We start from the raw sequence: 20100 nt of genomic DNA, 5'->3' as shown, positions 1-20100 counted from the left end.
TTTGACCCTGTGTCTAATGCCTTATTCTGAGCCATTCGAGGAGTATGTCATTTGATACATGGGGAAGATTATGAAGAAGACTATGGAGTTGCTAGCTTGGATGTAGCTATCTTTATTTGATGCCTTGCTCTTCATCTTACTTGCTTATTGATATTGCTTGATTTTAAAGTCCAAAGGAAAAGTGGGTTTCTATATGACACTCTGTCATACCCCGATTTTAGATCCATCTGCATTCATCCACTATGCATCATGCATTCATTTTAATATAAACCCTAATTCACGTCTGAGGTCAATCGTTGACTTTATGGTCAATTAGTTGACCAAAGTCAACCGTCCATTCCCAAATCCATATTATCTCGATTTTGATAAACATTGGTCATTATCTAGGCCTTTTCGATCATGGTGCTTTTAATTACAAAATGGATTCTAATTTAAGTTATTTGACTTTTTAATTTTCAATTTGATTTTAATTTCAAATTAAGTCTAATTTCAAATTTCAATTTAATCTTAATTGTTTTTTTTACTAATGATTCAAACTCTAATTGATTTAGTTTTCAAATGAATGTTAGAATTGATATCAAATTAATTTTAACAAATTATAGATTAATTTGATTTTAATTGGTTTTATTGGTTTTTGATTTTAAATTGACATTTAGATTAGTCTTGGATTATTTCTAAAATCCATATCCATTTTTATAACCAAATATCCATTTATCCATTAACCCTTTTAACAACCATGTCCATCAAAATCCACCACACGATTTCTAGACTTTAAGTCAATGTATGACACTCAAAATCTTAACTTTTCATCAATCCACATTCATGTTTAAATTCATATTTAACAATGATGTCCAATAACTTTTCAATCACAATTAGTTCCCAATTTTGGTTCAAACCAGTAATTCCAATCATAATGCAAATCTCAATAGAAATTTTCCATAACTATTAAATTTCAATTTCATTCAAATTCCAAATCTTAATATTCAAACATTCATAAATAAACTTTCCATAATAATTTCAAATTATATCATTCATCACATTCAACCATTCAATACAATTCACTTTCTTTATAATACGATTCCATCCAAATCACAAAAATTAAAAGTTAGAAACCAATTCCAACCATAGGTTACATGCTCAAAACATTGTCATAATTTCTAATTCCTCTTTCCAAGCATGCCAATACCAAGCTTCAACCTACCATGGACTTGCAAAGACCATTTCAAATAAACATTTCAAAACCGATTTCCAACTAACAATTCAAATTCCAATTAATCCTCATGCTAATTTTCATACTAATTAACTTTGCAGTACTGACAAATTCCAATTAATCCTCATACTAATTTTCAACATGTGACATTTTTTCTTTCAATTCAAACTAACATAAGCTAACATTCAAAACGAAACTAACTAAACGGTTCCCGTTGAATACAACGGACGTGAGGGTGCTAATACCTTCCCCTTGCGTAAGTCACTCCCGAACCCTGATATTGGTTGCGACGACCATAATCATTGTCGTTCTTTCTTGGGTTTTACCTATATTTCCCCTTTCCTTTTTAGGAATAAATAAAGTTCGGTGGCGACTCTGTTCAGTCCATCAATGCGAGCGTGTGATCGCGCTTCGCTTAAAGTCGTGTTCTCATTTTTCGAGGTGCGACAGATGGCGACTCTGCTGGGGAGTAATCGAAAGATCCCTAAGTGAGTCAACCCTAGTTTAGTTAGGTTTGTGTATGTGTGTTAGCTTTATTTGTTTATTTTTCTTCCTTTGTTATATGCTTTCTTTATCTCTGTTTTATCGCATTTTTATATCTGTATATATATCTATGTGTGGGTGTTGGGATTTTGATATCATGAATAAAGCTCTACACCCGAGCTTTGGAAAAAGAAGAGAGAACACATAAGTTTAGAATTGGAAGTTGTGTAGTGTTAGTCCCCAAGGGCCACTACTTGCGTGTCTAGCATGAAGACTCCCCTAGAGTAGACCTGTTTGTAGATCTCGTTATAATACAGCTAGCCTGTTACATGACGTTAATTCATGAAGGGTCCATGACTCTAGGAGCCCCTCTTAGAACCAGTTCCTGCTTTGGTAGTTGCGTAATGTTGGACTCCAAGGGCCTCTCCTTGTTGCACCCAACATGAAAACCCCGCTCAGAAGAGACCTTTCGTCACTCTTGTCATAAAGCGGCTAGCCTGTTGCATGATGTTGATACGATTATGGTCCATGACTCTGGGAACCTTATCAAAAACGTAGAAACTATCCTGTGAGTGGGTTTATGGGTAACCAACTTAGAACTATCTATTAAGAAGCCTACCAAATAGGGTGTTTTAAGTTACCTTATCCCAAAACCAAATACCATGCATTCATGATCATTTGCATAACATCATGACACTCATACAAAATTTTGTTTTCAGGGAATCTTTGAACACACAGTTGCTAAGCACAAAAAGTTCGTAATGGGTTCAGAAAGAAGGAAAGCATTACCATTCAAAGCCAAAATGCCAGATACTGCCAACATATCAAGACTTCTGAATGAACTTCCTGCCTGCTTCAAGGTTACTTTGCAAGGAAAGTTTGGCCACATCTTGGATCTTCTCTCAGTAGATGTTCAAACACCAGCCATCACTGCTTTAGCTCAGTTCTATGATCCTCCGCTTCGAAGTTTCTTATTCCAAGACTTTCAGTTGACTCCAACCTTGAAGGAATTCGACCGGCTCTTGGGATTTTCTATGAAAGGAAGGACACCGTATAATAGGATTGGTCAGGTACCTGAGGTAGAGATGCTAGCCCTTGCACTCCACATCCCCATATCTGATGCATTGGCTAATTGGAAGAAAAGGGAGAATCTCTTTGGTTTTTGGAGGGCTTACCTAGAAGAAGAAGCAGAAAGGTTGTTTGAGATACATCATTGGGATGCATTGGCAAATATGTTAGCTCTTCTCATATATGGGCTAGTATTGTTCCCAACCCATGAAGGTTTTATAGATTCAGCTGCCATAAGTATCTTTTGGGCCGTTTGGAAGGATAAACAAAGTTTGGTTCCTCCACTACTAGCTGACACTTTCCATACTTTTCATACTCGACATCAAAGGAAGAATGGAATGCTGATATGTTGCCTTCCATTGCTCTATAATTGGCTTATCTCATATGTGTTTAAGCCTGATGCTCACATTAGTGAGATGTCCAGTGGGGAGTGGGCAAGAACTCTGGTGTCTTTGTCTAGTAAGGATATCATTTGGTACCGACACAAGCTGAATGTTGAAGAAATCATTATCAGTTGTGGTAGTTTCCCAAATGTACCACTAATAGGATCTAAAGGTTGCATCAGCTACAACCCCATGTTAGCTTTGCGACAGTTTGGATACCCTATGCGTGGGAAGCCCGATGATAAAGAGTTAGAAGAGATGGTTTTGAATGATATGGGAACCAATGATCCTTTTCTCCTTCGTAAGATCATTCGATCTTGGGAAAAGGTGCATACCAAAGGAACATAAATAGTAAAGAAGAATGATGCAGCAAGGGTTCCTTATCAGCAATGGCTCTCGGAGAGGATCAAAGTTGTGAAGCTCCCTTTTTATATAGAGATTCCTCTAAGGTCTACCTCACCAGAACCAGTCCCTGTTTCTCTTGAAGAGGTGGAAGAACTTCGAGCCATGGTAGCTAAACTTGGAAAGGAGAAAGATGATCTGCAATCTGAACTCTACAAAGAAACTGGGAAAAATATGATTCTCAAAAGGAAGAGTAACCAAAGGAAGGAACTTTTGAAGGAGAGTCGTAAGAAGAACAGAATTGAGCAATATCTCAAGGAAAGAGTCTTGGAGTGCCTGGATCAGGCTGATAGTGGATTAGGTTCACTCCGTGATGAGTTAGCTAAGGCTAAAAGAGATGGACAAGAGTGGAAGCGTTGGTGGGACCTAGCCACTAAGCAAAAGAAGGAGGTAAGGGAGGAGCTTGAAGCCCAAATACAAGAACTGAAGAAGCAACTTCAAAGCTCCGAAGCTGAAGTGGTACGTGAAAGACGTCTTAAGGAACAAGTCCAAAGAACCTCTCAAATATGTCCTAAAGCCTGGGAAGAGAAGTGTGATGAGGTGAATACTAACAAGGAGCTAGCTAGTTATTGGAAGGAACAATATGAGTCTCTGAAGAGCCAAAGCATGGATTGGCTAAATCATAGGAAGCATTTGAATGAGATATTGGATGAGTATGAATGCACCATCAACCTTATGCAGCCAAGTCTTGATGCATACCGCACGAAGTTGGCTAACCTCATAGAGTTTTGTAATGTCGTGGCCATAGACTTACCATGGAAATTAGAAAATGCTCTAGAGGACATGGATGAAAATAACACTCATCCTTCGGCTCGTGACCTTGTTTTTCTTTGTGAAAGGATGATTCGAAGGTTCAAAGAAGAATTGAAGGCGCACAGTGAGCGAGTTGTTAAGAGGACTCTTTAAGTTGTTTGCTTCGTATTATTTCCAATTTTTGTATTTGGCTTAATGTTTTGTACCCACTTTGACTGTGTACTTCGTACTTTTTGGTTTCATTGAATGAATGGGTATTGAATTTTTGAATCGGCTTCTGACTATTGTTTTCTGTTCATATTACTTTCAAAGTACGTGCTCAACAACTGCGAAGTTTATAAGAATCCCTAAAAATAAATAAACATAAAACGCATTCATACATACATTCATGCATTCTCCATATAAATAAATAAAAAACTCATTCCGTTTTCTCTATCAGTTGTTACACACTGAGTCCTCAACACCACTACAACACCAGAGCCAGCGCTCGTCGAAGAATGACGGACCAAGAACAAGAATTGGAGCGAGTAAGCTCAGAACTCGAAGACATACAAGGAAACATGGGTCAAGTCATGGAGATACTACAGGTCATCAGGGCAAAGTTGGACACCCAAACGACGGTCGTTTCAGAAATTGTCGGTCCCACGATTGAACCCCAACCTGCAAGGACAGTACCAACCACTTGGCTAGCCTATGGTTTACCTCCCGGTTTCACACCTCCAGTCGAAGGCGCCCCTGGTTTCGCACAATCCACTCAGCAGACGGCTCCTCTACCAACTATCAATGAAACTCATCCAGTGGTCCACACGTTCGCACCACCTCTCGTTCGTGCACATGTGCAACCTTACTTTGAGGATCAACAGCATGCTCCAGACTTTTCAGACGAAGATGATGAAAGGCAGGAAGACATAAGAGGGATGAAAGAGAATTTCCAGATTCTTGAAAAAAGGTTAAGGGCTATGGAAGGTGACCAAGTTTTTGGTGCTACTGCTAAGGAGATGTGCTTAGTGTTAGGTCTTGTGATTCCTGCAAAGTTCAAGACCCCAGATTTCGATAGGTATGAGGGCCACTCGTGTCCTAAAAGCCACCTTATTATGTACTATCGAAAAATGGCAGCGCACGTAGAGGATGATAAACTTATGATACATTGCTTCCAAGACAGCTTGAGGGGTGCTCCCTCTAAGTGGTACTTAAGCCTTGATCAAAGTAGGATTCGTTGTTTCCAAGACTTATCTGATGCTTTCATCCAACATTATAAGTATAACATGGATATGGCCCCAGATAGGAGGCAATTGCTCAGCATGTCCCAGAAAGATAACGAGTCTTTTAAGGAATATGCACAACGATGGAGGGAAGTGGCTTCGCAAGTCGAACCACCCCTTGCTGAGAAGGAGTTAGCAGATTGGTTCATGGATACAGTAAAACCTATATTCTATGAAAGGATGGTGAGTAGTGTATCTGCAAGCTTCTCTGACTTGGTTGCCGTGGGCATAAAGGTTGAGCTTGGATTGAAGAATGAAAAAATGATAACCACCCCTGAAATGTCTGGTAATAATGCCAAAACGTTTCCCGGAAGTTTCCAAAGAAAGAAAGAAGGTGAGACAAATGCAGTGTCAACCAGTCAAAGGAGGAGTCGTTCATGGAAGAAGCAACATCAATTTGCTCAACAACAACCAACTTATCCAGTGCAGTATGTTCAACAACCGTATGTGGCAGCTATCACACCAAATTTCAACCAGTCACAAGCTCCTGTCTATCAACCTATTCAACAAGCACCAGTATACCAGCAAGCGCCTGCGCCACCTGCTTATCAACAGCCAAGGGCACAGACTCCCCGTCCACAGAATCCTCCAAATCCAAATAGAGTACAAAGAGGTAGACTTCCGTTTGCCTCAATCCCTATGACATACACTGAATTGTACCCATCGTTACTACGAAAAGGGTTGGTGACTCCCAGACCTTTGGGTCCTCCACCAAATCCTTTACCTCCATGGTACAATCCAGATGCCCATTGTCCTTTCCATGAGGGTGCCCCTGGGCATGATTTAGAGGGATGTTATGCTTTGAAGCATATTGTGCGAGACCTGGTTGAGAAGAAGATTCTTTCATTCCGAGATGTTGGACCCAACGTAAAAAATAACCCTCTGCCGGCGCATGGTGATGTTAATGCCATCGAGGATGCTTCTGATGTTTGTGTAATCAAAAACGTGGAAAACGTTAAAACTCTGTTGATAGCACTTCATACCAGATTGGTGGGAGCTGGTTTGATTAATACACGCCACGACAATTGTGAAAAAAGTGCCATTCATCCAAGGGGATGTAAAGTGGTACGAAACGACATTCAGAACTTGATGGATCAAGGTGTTTTACAAAGTTGTGGTCCTACAACAAATGAGGAAGTTTCAGTCATTGAACCCATTTTCAATTTACCAAAACCGTTTGAGATAACTTATCATAGAAAAGATGTTGTTCATCCATCACCCGTGGTAGTTTGTATGCCTACCCCCTTTCCTTTTAAGAGCACCAAGGCGGTACCCTGGAAGTACGACATAACAGTGGTAGATGGAGTACCCAAAGTTGCTGAAAGCAAGAAAGGTTTGGAGAATGTTGACACCGACATCACTAACATCGCAGGGACGAGCAGGATGATCCGCAATGGTCGGATTTATACTCCCAATATTAATGTAAACCCTCAAGAACCAACAAGGGAAGCTGCAAATGCAAATCCTACCCCAGAGCATGGAGGGGCACAGCCGACAGTGCAAGCAGATGAAGCGAGTGAGTTTCTAAGGATAATAAAGAAATCCGACTACAAGATAGTTGATCAGTTACATCAGACCCCGTCAAAAATATCTATCTTGTCTTTGCTTCTGAATTCTGAAGCTCATAGGGAGGCTCTACTGAAAGTGCTTGCTCAGGCTCATGTTACCCAAGATATAACGGTTGGCCAATTCGATGGGGTGGTCGCCAATATCACAGCCTGCAACACTCTAAGTTTCAGCAATGAAGAGCTACCCAAGGAGGGGAAGAATCACAACCGCGCCTTACATGTATCCATAAAATGCCAAGAAGATGCTCTGGCCAGAGTTTTAGTTGACACTGGATCATCCCTCAATGTTCTACCAAAGAGGGCACTTGCTAAATTATCTTACCAAGGTTCGGAATTGAAACCTAGTGCACTTGTGGTAAAAGCATTTGATGGTTCTCGAAGGACAGTAGTTGGGGAGATAGAGCTACCAATCCAGATCGGACCGCATGTATTCCCCATCAATTTCCAAGTCATGGACATAAATTTCGCTTACAACTGCCTTTTGGGACGCCCATGGATACATGCTGCTGGGGCAGTAACTTCTACTTTGCATCAAAAGATGAAGTTTGTTGTCGATGACAAGCTCGTCATTGTTTCGGGTGAAGAAGATTTTATCATCAGTCAACTCTCCTCTTTCCGTTATATTGAGGCTGATGAGGATGCCTTAGAGACCTCTTTTTAAGCACTTGAAATATCCAATGCCACACTTGAAGAGGTTAAGGATCCTATTGAGAAAACCAGTTTATCGTTCGCCTCTTTGAATAGTGCAAGATCAACAGTTGAAAGTGGAGGCCCTGCAGGTTAGGGGCAAGTCATCAATGTCAGTGAGAAAAATGATCGTTTTGGTTTGGGGTACAAGCCTTCTGCTAATGGAGGAGCCCTGGTCCCTGCAAAGGACCGTGTGCGGAGCATACAAGAAGTTTTCCTGAGCACAGGATTTATCCATGGAGATCAAGTTGGTGCAGTGGAAGATGACACTAAAGATGGAGAAACATCAAACCTGATATACCGGTGTGAAGCAGCCCTAACAAATTGGGAAGCAGTTGAGATTCCAGAAGTTTTTCCTGTGTCAAAGTAATTGTGTTTTCCTTTGTGTTTTTGAAAATCCTTAGCTCTGCCCAAGGCTAATGGATCATTTGTAGGGCCCTTTTAAATTTCAAAAATCATTATGACAAATAAAGAGCATTTTGTTCAAATTCTTATCGTTCATTCATTCGTTTTTCTTTCCTTAAAATGGCAATCCTTTCAACAACTACAGAAATATTTTTATTTCTTTTGCATTTTATTTCCATTTTTCTAAAAAACCATCATTAAAAAACATGCAGAATAATCAATAAACCAGTTGAATTTGGTGACCCCACTACTTCCTATAACTTTGAACTCCCCATCTACCAAGCGGAAGAGGAGAGTGAGGAAGATTGTGATTTCCCTGAAGAATTGGAAAGGATGCTCGAGCACGAGTCAAAGGCCCTTCAGCCACATCAAGAACCAGTGGAAACGATCAACCTTGGCACCGAGGAAGACAAGAAAGAGGTCAAAGTTGGGACTACACTTGGGGCAAGCATCAAAGAAAGATTGATCAAGTTGCTACAAGAGTATGTAGATGTATTTGCTTGGTCGTATCAGGATATGCCAGGTTTAGATACTGATATTGTTGTCCACAAGCTACCACTACAACCAGATTGCCCGCCAGTGAAGCAGAAGCTCCGAAGAGCAAGACCCGACATGGCTCTAAAGATTTGTGATGAGGTGAAATGTCAATTTGATGCCGGTTTTCTAGCAGTTGCGAAATACCCTCGATGGGTAGCTAATATTGTGCCTGTACCCAAGAAGGATGGCAAGGTCAGGATGTGCGTTGATTATAGGGATTTAAACAAAGCTAGTCCAAAGGACGATTTCCCCCTGCCACATATTGACACTCTGGTAGACAACACTGCTAAGTTCGCGGTCTTCTCCTTCATGGACGGATTCTCAGGTTATAATCAAATTAAGATGGATCCGGAACACATGGAAAAGACCACATTCATCACCCCTTGGGGAACATTTTGCTACAAGGTAATGCCATTTGGTCTCAAAAATGCTGGGGCAACTTACCAAAGAGCAATGGTCGCTCTTTTCCATGACATGATGCACAAGGAGATCGAGGTTTATGTGGATGACATGATTGCAAAATCCCAAAGTGAAGAGGATCATATAGATCACTTGCAAAAGCTATTTGAGCTTCTTTGGAAATTTCGGCTACGGCTGAATCCTGCTAAATGCACCTTCGGTGTCCGATCTGGAAAGTTGCTTGGTTTCATTGTTAGTCAACGAGGAATTGAGGTAGATCCAGACAAGGTTAGGGCAATACAAGAAATGCCTGCTCCACGTACAGAGAAAGAAGTTAGAGGATTTCTGGGACGTTTGAACTATATCTCCAGGTTTATATCTCATATGACTGCCACGTGTGAACCTATATTCAAATTGCTCAGAAGAGATCAAGCAGTTGAATGGAACTCTGAATTCCAAATGGCTTTTGAGAGAATCGTACAATACCTGCAAGAGCCCCCTATTCTAATTCCACCTGTTCAGGGGAAACCACTTTTTATGTACTTAACTGTGCTTGAAAAGTCAATGGGATGTGTGCTGGGACAACATGACGAAACCGGTTGAAAGGAGCATGCCATCTATCATCTAAGTAAGAGATTTACCGATTGTGAAACCCGATATTCACTCTTGGAGAAAACTTGTTGTGCTTTAGCATGGGCCGCTCGTCGTCTAAGACAATACATGATTTGCCACACTACCTTGTTGATCTCAAAAATGGATCCAATAAAGTATATCTTCGAAAAGCCTGCTTTGACTGGAAGACTCGCCCATTGGCAGATGTTACTATCTGAGTATGACATTCAATATGTATCTCAGAAAGCCATCAAAGGAAGTGTGTTGTCTGATTACCTGGCAAACCAGCCCGTTTAAGACTACCAGCCGTTGAAACTTGACTTTCCTGACGAAGAAATTATGGTAGTAAAAGATTGTGAAATCCCAGGGCTTGATGAAGGACTTGAACCCGGATCTCGGTGGAAGCTCATGTTCGATGGTTCCTCCAATTACATGGGGCATGGCGTAGGAGTTGTTCTATTGAATCCGAATGGTGGATACACTCCTTTCACAGCAAGGTTGTGTTTTGATTGCACGAATAATATAGCAGAATATGAAGCGTGCATCCTAGGCATTGAAGCAGCAATTGATCTCCGAATCAAAATCCTCGAAGTATGTGGAGACTCAGCCTTGGTGATATACCAGACATGGGCGAATGGGAGACCCGTGACACAAAGTTGATCCCCTATCGTGCCTATGTCATAGAACTAATAAAATACTTTGACGAAATCACTTTTCGTCATATCCCGAGAACTGAGAATCAAATTGCTGATGCTCTAGCTATGTTGGCTTCAATGTACCAAGTTAGATTCCATAATGAAGTACCTCTCATTCAAATCGAGCGGAAAGTTGAGCCTGCCTACTGCTAATCGGTTGAAGAGGAAGCCGATGGTAAGCCCTGGTTTCACGACATCAAATGCTTTTTGAAAAATCAAGAATATCCAACAGATGCAACATCCCTTGACAAGAAAACATTAAGGAAATTAGAATCCAAATTCTTCTTAAGCAATGGTGTGTTATACAAGAGGAACCACGACATGATTCTGCTCAGATGCGTGGATGGACGTGAAGCGGACCTGTTGATCAAGGAGATTCATGAAGGATCCTTTGGAACTCATGCCAACGGACATGCCATGGCCAAGAAGATTTTGAGAGCTGGTTATTACTGGTTGACCATGGAATCCGATTGCTTCAATTATGCTAGAAAATGTCATAAATGCCAAATCTATGTCGACCAGGTACACGTGCCTCCGACCCTACTAAATGTTTTGACGTCACCTTGGCCTTTCTCAATGTGGGGCATCGACATGATTGGCGCCATCAAGCCTAAAGCTTCCAATGGTCACCGCTTCATCCTGGTTGCCATTGATTACTTTACCAAATGGGTAGAAGCTGCCTCTTACGATAATGTGACAAAAGAAGTGGTTGCACGGTTCCTCAAGAAAGAGATCATTTGCCGTTATGGAATTCCAAGCCGGATCATCACAGATAATGGGACGAATCTGAACAATAAGACCATGAAAGAATTATGCGAGAGCTTCAAGATTGAGCACCATAACTCTTCACCATATTGTCCAAAGATGAATGGCGCTGTTGAGGCCGCTAATAAAAACATCAAGAAGATCCTGCAAAAAATGGTAAAAATATATAAAGATTGGCACGAAATGCTACCCTTTGCACTGCATGGATACCGGACTTCCGTCCGCACTTCAACAGAGGCAACCCCATTCTCTTTGGTATATGGGATGGAAGCAGTTCTCCCAATTGAAGTGGAGATACCTTCAATGAGAATCTTGATGGAGACCAAGCTAGAATAGGCTGAGTGGATTCAAAATAGATTTGATCAATTAAACCTCATAGATGATAAGCGAATGACTTCTTTGTGCCATGGACAGTTATACCAAAAACGGCTTAAAAGGGCTTTTGACAAGAAAGTACGTGTTCGGGAATTCAGAGAAGGAGACCTTGTGCTTAAGAAGATCTTGCCAATACACAAGGACTCACGCGGGAAGTGGAATCCCAATTATGAAGGCCCATATGTTGTGAAGAAAGCTTTCTCCGGAGGCGCCTTGGTTCTCACAACTATGGATGATGAAGAGCTCTCACACCCCGTGAACTCTGATGCAGTTAAAAAATACTATGCCTAATAAAAACCCGCTAAATCGAAAACCTAAAAGGGAAATTTAGGCAACAAAAAAAAAAGGGTATCCCGGTGGACTGAAAACCTGAAAGGGCGGTCCAGGCAAAAGTTAGGGATGAATAAAAAAATGGTAGCTCGCTAAGTTGAAAACCTGAAAAGGCGACTTAGGAAAAAAGGAGCGTCCCGGTGGATTGAAAACCCGAAAGGGCGATCCAGGCAAAAGTTAGGGGCACAAGGGATAAACTGCATCAGTTGTTACTGATTAACACCGAAGAATCTGAGGCGGAAGATCAATCCAGTTACTCCCCTTAGAAGCGCGGTTTTGGGAGAGTCATATCTATTAGGGATGTTAGTGGCCACTAAATTCAATGTAAACCTTTCCTTATTGCCATTTTCCAAAAATTGTAACACTCTATGGAGCTACGCCATTTGTGTGATACCATTCTTGAATAAAATACAAGTTTTGTCTGTTAATCATTGCTAATTGTGTTTTTCTATGTCCTTCTTTGTTATGCAAAGTGTAATTTATTTGTTAATAATGAAATTTTGAAACTTGAAAATTTTGAAATTTAGTAAAAGGAACAAAATTACTTTGATATATGTGAAAATCAAAGGAAAATCTTTTGTTTTCCCTAAAGTCTCAAGGTTGCATAAATTACTAACAAAAATCTCCATGGAACACAACTTATTAATCCTCTGGAAAGGTGGACCTTTGGTTATTTATAACTGTCAATCATGATAGATTCTCCTCTGGATACGCCTGTTAATTGTATGGGTTTGAGTTATTGGTGTTGAGGAATCAGAATCCCCGTAAAACAGTCCCTACAAACTCCCAGTCTGCCTATTGTCAGCATTGCATATCATGATCATTCATATATCATGCATAAAATAACAAAACAAATCACGCATGGTTCAAAGTATACTTTGTACTCATATGTAGCCCCTTTGGTCCCGTTGTTGATTGTTATCCCTTGACCCGTAGACCAGTTGTCACTAGTTTCATTTCAGAAGTTCAAATCGTCGTTGGCATCACTGTCAGTCTATTTGTAAGTACAATTGTAATTGGTATCTGAATTTTGGTTGTCACCAACATCATTTCAAGTCCAATTGTTGTTGGCAAAATTTGTTAAAAGCTGGTTGTAACCCATTGCTTACAGTCAAAGTCCAATTGTTGTTGGCACGTACAGAGAGTTTACTTACCCTGTCTTTCCTGATGGTTCCGTGAAAGTCATGTATGACTTATCATCTTGAGGAATTCCCAGAAGCTTGGAGGTTTTTCGTGTTAGAAAACTCCAATGATGTTGGTTTTGTTTGATTTCTTTATAAAGAATCATCATAGCCTTTTTTGCACGGATGATCTACTTATAAGAAGACTCCTGCTTATCTTTGTTTTGCATAAATTCCCTATTAGGAATCTCCAAAATCTTTGATCGGATGAATTTCTTATGAGAAATCTCCAGAACTATCAGATGCTTTATTCAAGTGTCAGGTCATGTATGAACCTGTTTTGAAGAGTCTTGCTCTATGATTGTTTCAGCATTGTCAGGTCAGATATGAACCTGTTGTTGAGCTTTATTCCAGTGTCAGGTCATGTATGAACCTGTTTTGAAGAGTCTTTCTCTATGATTATTTCAGTGTTATCAGGTCATATATGAACCTGTTGTTGAGCTTTATTCCAATATTACCAGGTTCTTGATATTCCCCAGCATTGTCAGGTCATATATGAACCTGTTGTTGAGCTTTATTCCAGTATTACCAGGTCATGTATGAACTTGTTTTGAAGAATCGTTCTCTATGATTGTTTCGTTGTTGTCAGGTCATGTATGAACCTGTTGTAGAAATTTTTCATATTCGAGTTTAGTAAGTCATATGTGAACTCACTACCAAAATCTCTTGTATTCTAAGTATCGTTTATCAAATTTCACTTTGAGTACTCCCCGGTGTGTGTCTGACTCTCCAGCAGGATTGTTTTCCCCAGCAAGTTGTTTTTTACCATTTGTCTGTCTCCCTGTGGACCATCAGCATTCCCCACAGATTGGTCTGCCTAGTAGCGTCTCCTGTTAAGGGTTCACCATATCCCTAGCAGATAAAAATTACAAAAAAGAAAGTCTTGTATCCATGCGTATCATATCATAGCATTTGCATTTTTCAAGATCAAAATCTGGGTCTCCATGGTATTTAACCATCCCCCACTGCGATCCAATGAAAAGTGTTGTTTGATTTTCCTCTGGTGGAAGATGTTTAAATAGGGGCAACTGTCATACCCCGATTTTAGATCCATCTGCATTCATCCACTATGCATCATGCATTCATTTTTAATATAAACCCTAATTCACGTCTGAGGTCAATCGTTGACTTTCTTGTCAATTAGTTGACCAAAGTCAACCGTCCATTCCCAAATCCATATTGTCTCGATTTTGATAAACATTGGTCATTATCTAGGCCTTTTCGATCATGGTGCTTTTAATTACAAAATGGATTCTAATTTAAGTGATTTGACTTTTTAATTTTCAATTTGATTTTAATTTCAAATTAAGTCTAATTTCAAATTTCAATTTAATCTTAATTGTTTTTTTTACTAATGATTCAAACTCTAATTGATTTTAATTTTCAACTAAATGTTAGAATTGATATCAAATTAATTTTAACAAATTATAGATTAATTTGATTTTAATTGGTTTTATTGGTTTTTGATTTTAAATTGACATTTAGATTAGTCTTGGATTATTTCTAAAATCCATATCCATTTTTATAACCAAATATCCATTTACCCATTAACCCTTTTAACAACCATGTCCATCAAAATCCACTACACCATTTCTAGACTTTAAGTCAATGTATGACACTCAAAATCTTAACTTTTCATCAATCCACATTCATGTTTAAATTCATATTTAACAATGATGTCCAATAATTTTTCAATCACAGTTAGTTCCCAATTTTGGTTCAAACCAGTAATTCCAATCATAATGCAAATCTCAATAGAAATTTTCCATAACTATTCAATTTCAATTTCATTCAAATTCCAAATCTTAATATTCAAACATTCATAAATAAACTTTCCATAATAATTTCAAATTATATCATTCATCACATTCAACCATTCAATACAATTCACTGACTTTATAATACGATTCCATCCAAATCACAAAAATTAAAAGTTAGAAACCAATTCCAACCATAGGTTACATGCTCAAAACATTGTCATAATTTCTAATTCCTCTTTCCAAGCATGCCAATACCAAGCTTCAACCTACCATGGACCTGCAAAGACCATTTCAAATAAACATTTCAAAACCGATTTCCAACTAACAATTCAAATTCCAATTAATCCTCATGCTAATTTTCATACTAATTAACTTTGCAGTACTAACAAATTCCAATTAATCCTCATACTAATTTTCAACATGTGACATTTTTTCTTTCAATTCAAACTAACATAAGCTAACATTCAAAACAAAACTAACTAAACGGTTCCCGTTGAATACAACGGACGTGAGGGGTGCTAATACCTTCCCCTTGCGTAACCGACTCCCGAACCCTGATATTGGTTGCGACGACCATAATCATTGTCGTTCTTTCTTGGGTTTTATCGATATTTCCCCTTTCTTTTTTAGGAATAAATAAAGTTCGGTGGCTACTCTGTTCAGTCCATCAATGCGAGCGTGCAATCGCGCTTCGCTTAAAGTCGTGTTCTAATTTTTCGAGGTGCGACACACTCTTGTCGATTGGATCGTATCCCACCGGTCAGATCTTTTCAACTTTTAAATTTTAAATTCTTGCTTAGGATTAGTCTCTTCATCTCTCCCATTTCTTAAATTTAAAATCTCTCCCCCTTTTCAAAATATTATTTGCTTATGATTTTTAAACTTAGACTCTTTATTGCAAATTAGAAACTTTGGCCTTATGCCACTCGGTTTTTAACTTCTCTTTCTTAATCAAACTTGTAAATAAACTTAACCATACTTGACTTAAAATTTCAAAAGACAAAAAGAACTAACACTCATTCAAACTCTTTTAGGCCTTTTGTGCCTCTTTCAAACTTAAATTTTTGTTTAAAACAATTCACTCACTTTGAAATTGATACCACAAACTACGAGGTTTTGATCCCTCATTTTTATGTTGGTACGTAGGCACAAGTCTGAAGGTCTTGTCAAACACAAAAATATAAATTAATGAATTCTTTTCTCATCTCCCCACTCTATTTATTGCAAACATCTTTTATGCCAATACACATACACACATAAAAAAAGGCTCCCTATGAGTACCTAGGACACTTTGGGTGCTAACACCTTCCCTCTGTGTAACCAACCCCCTTACCTGTAATCTCTGGCATTTTATTAGTTTTGATTTGAAAACTTCTTATCTTTGGGTTGTGTTAGTACTTTTCCCTTTTCCTTTGGAAACAATAAAAGCGCGGTGACGACTCTGGTTTTATTGACGTTAAGTTTATTCATAGCTTAATGGTCATGATATTACCGCTACAGAAATTATGTGTCGACTCTGCTGGGGGGTAGTTCTCAGTGGGTTTAGCCTACTTTTTTATGTGTATATATTTGTATATCTGATGTTTGTATTTTTTTTTGTGATATAATCTGCTTGTTGTGTTTGGTGATCTCTGAGTGGTGAGAAAAGTTCTAATCCGAACTTGAGTACAATTAAGATAGGAGGATGGTATAGTCATGTTCAACTTGTGTGGAGTAGTCCTTAACAAGTTGGCTTGAGAACCATCTACTCAGTGGAGGCCCTTTTGGAGTTATGAATGTCACACAAGTTATTTGTTGTTAGGCATTACTTTCTCTGATTTGGGGTCCGAGATGCTGAAGACCGTAGAACATTTAACCCATCTTGGCCTTATTTAAGACGTAGTGCGGAGACTGTTCAGATGTAGACTTGATAACAGTTGTTACGCGATACTACACTCAGACGAGTTTCTCTTGAGAATATTATGGGTTGATGAGTCAGTCATCCTAACCTGTAATATTTGATAGATGGAACTAAAACTTTTGGAACTTTTTAGAACATGATCTACAGGTTCTATCCTTATTACACTCCTTTGGGATGGTTCTTAACCTGACTCCATGCTCGTGACTCACAACAAACCCTTGATTATTGGTTGATCCAATCAAGTCTTGTCAATATCAATGGAACTTGGGTGTTGATAAGGTGAAAAGCATAATCCACCAAAATGGATGATTGATCTTGACAATGACTTAATTCATCCCTTGCCTTTGTTTGCCTTGTGTGTGATCCCTTATTTGTGATTGTTGCATTCATGCATTCATGCGCATCATAACATTCATCACACGAAAAATAACTTCAAGGAACTGAGGTTTTATTTGCAAATATTTTCAGACCATGGATTATGGACGAAGGAACACTAAGAAGTACAGTTTCAGATGTCCGGATTTGAAAGAGTTAAGGAAGCTATCATCCTTTGTACTAGATCCCTTGGAATTCAAACAACGTCATGAGAGGCTTCTATCTGTGTTATCTGCTGATGTAGTTGAAGGAATTTTGAATGTGTTGGTTCAGTTTTATGATCCTATCTATCGTTGCTTCACTTTTCCTGATTATCAGCTTATGCCTACGTTGGAGGAGTATGCCCATCTCTTGGGAATACCTGTTTCTAACAAAGTGTCGTTTAGTGGATTGGAAGAGATTCCCAGATTGCATATTATAGTTGAAGCTCTTCTTCTAAAGAAGTCTGAGATTGAGGCTCATTGGATGAAGAAAGGAGGAATATTTTGGTTGACTTTTGAGTTCCTTATTGGGAAAGCTATTGTCTTTCCTCAAGTTGGTAGTGTGGATGCTTTCGAAGCTATCTTTGTGTTGCTCATCTATGGTTTGGCTTTGCTCCCTAACATCGATGGTTTTGTTGATGTTAACGGCATTAGAATCTTCTTGATTGGGAATCTTGTGCCTGCTTTGTTGGGTGATATGTATTTCTCTTTGCATCTAAGGAGTTCTAAAGGTGGTGGAACGATTGCGTGTTGTGTTCCTCTTCTGTACAAGTGGTTTATTTTGCACTTGCCTCAGACGCCTGCTTTTGTGGAGAACAAACAATGTCTATGGTGGTCTCAGAGACTTAAATCTCTCACTAATGATGATATAGTTTGGTACGATTCTTCATTGGGTAGTTTGGAGATTATTGATAGTTGTGGTGAATTCTCTAATGTGCCTCTCATTGGTACACAAGGAGGTATTAACTACAACCTTGATTTGGCTCGTCGTCCACTTGGGTTCCCCTTGAGAGATAAACCTAATAACACTCAATTAGAAGATATTTTCTATCAAGAGGGTAAAGATCCCCAACATTTGAAGCAGAAGATTGTGCATGCTTGGCATAATGTGCATAGGAAAGGAAGATCCTAGCTTGGTCCACGCAACTGTGTAGCTTTGGAAGCTTACACTCTTTGGGTGAAGAAGAGAGCTTTGGAATTGAAGATGTCTTATGCTTGTGAGATACCTATGTATATGGTTATGGTTGAGCCATCAACTCTCCCTAACCAAGATGTAATGGAGTTGGAAGACGCATTCGCCAAGATGAAGTAAGAGAAGGATATGTGGGAAGAGTGGTTCCATGCTTTGAGCAGAAAGCATGAGGAGGTGCAGCTTGAGTCTAAGGACAAAAATGTGCTTATTGAACTTCTTAAAGACCGAGTAGTGAAGAGATAGAGAGAACCAAAGGGTCCGTCTTCCTCTAGTATGCATCAGCCTTCCGGTGCTTGGAAGAAGATTATTGATTAGCTTGTCCTCGAGAAGGCTCAGATGAAGACATCCTTTGAGTCCGAGATCCGACGCATTCGAAGGAAGTACGCACCTGCTGCCAGATCATTTGACACCGTTGTTAGGGGATCCTTAGGATGATTAGTCTCCTTTTCTCTTGTATTTGTATTTTGGTTTCTGAAATTGTACTCAGTGTAATCCTTCCAAATTTATATGAATAAAAGAGATTTTCATGGTCAATCAAATTGTTACAATTGTTATTATTATATATTTGTAAATAAATTAGCATGTTCCTTAAAAATAAAAACAATCAAAGCATTGCATCTCATGCATCATTTGCACAACAAGTTTTTCTTCCGCCAGATGTCTTATTGGTTATTCTTCTGTGCTTCAGCCAAGCTGACTCATCAATACAATACCTGTGCCAATCATCCGAGAATCATGGAACACTTGGAACAAGAGAACCGAGAGTTGAAGGACGAGATTGCCCGCTTGACTGCCATGATGGAGTCCGTCCTAGCTGCTCAGAGTCAATCTTCTCCAATGCCTGCAACTCCTCCTCCTCAAAGGACTGTCACTTCAGAGGTTGTTACTTCAATCGTGCATGCCACTCAGTTTACGCCTGCTATGCCTTCCGGATTCCCCTGGGGAATACCGCCGAACTTTATGCCCGAAGGGTTTGCGCCTACTTTTGCTTCCATGTTGGCATCTAGCCTGGTCATGTCTGTGTTACCTCTAGTTGTTTACACTCTGCCTCGTGTTAAGGACACCATCTACCATTCTGATCCGTCTGAGGATCCGGATGTTTATGAGAAGATGGATGAGATGAAGTACCAATTCCTTGAGCTGCAAAAGGAGTTGAAGACCTTGAGGGGAAAATATTTATTTGGTAAGAGTGTTGTTGAGCTCTGCCTAGTGTCGATTGTCAAGATCCCGATGAAGTTCAAAGTCCCTGACTTTGAAAAGTATAAGGGAAAGACCTGTCCACTTAGCCATCTCGTCATGTATGCCAGGAAAATGTCGATGCAAATTTATAATGATCAATTATTGATTCACTACTTCCAGGACAGTCTGACTGGTGCCGCTTTGAGGTGGTACATGGGATTGGACAGTGCGAGTGTTCACACATTTAATGATTTGGGTGAAGCCTTTGTGAAGCAGTATAAGTACAACGTTGATATGGCGCCAGATAGGGACCAACTGAGGTCGATGCCTCAGAAGGATAAGGAGACGTTCAAAGAGTATGCCCAGAGGTGGAGAGAGCTTGCCGCTCAGATCAACCCTCTGTTGGAAGAGAAAGAGATGACCAAGATTTTCCTTAAGACCCTGAGTTCGTTTTATTACGAGCGAATAATTGCTAGTGTCCCCAGTGACTTTACCGAAATGGTAAACATGGGGATGAGGTTATAAGAAGGTGTCCGTGAAGGACGTTTATCTAAGGAAGAGGTATCTTCGAGAAAGAAGTATGGTAGTGGGTTCTCCA

General features: G+C 39.5%; 1 protein-coding gene across 1 annotated transcript; it reads left to right on the top strand.

Annotated features, from left to right (window-relative positions):
* Positions 1 to 2454: 2454 nt before the first annotated feature.
* LOC127136697 (uncharacterized) lies at positions 2455 to 3492 on the top strand. The gene has a single exon (XM_051063230.1). The coding sequence runs from the start codon at positions 2455 to 2457 to the stop codon at positions 3490 to 3492; it is 1038 nt and encodes a 345-aa protein (XP_050919187.1).
* The last annotated feature ends 16608 nt before the right edge of the window (positions 3493 to 20100 follow it).

Source organism: Lathyrus oleraceus, chromosome 4 (genome assembly GCF_024323335.1).
Source record: "Lathyrus oleraceus cultivar Zhongwan6 chromosome 4, CAAS_Psat_ZW6_1.0, whole genome shotgun sequence".
In the NCBI taxonomy this organism is placed as follows: Eukaryota; Viridiplantae; Streptophyta; class Magnoliopsida; order Fabales; family Fabaceae; genus Lathyrus; species Lathyrus oleraceus.
This window is presented reverse-complemented; position numbering and strand designations above follow the sequence as displayed.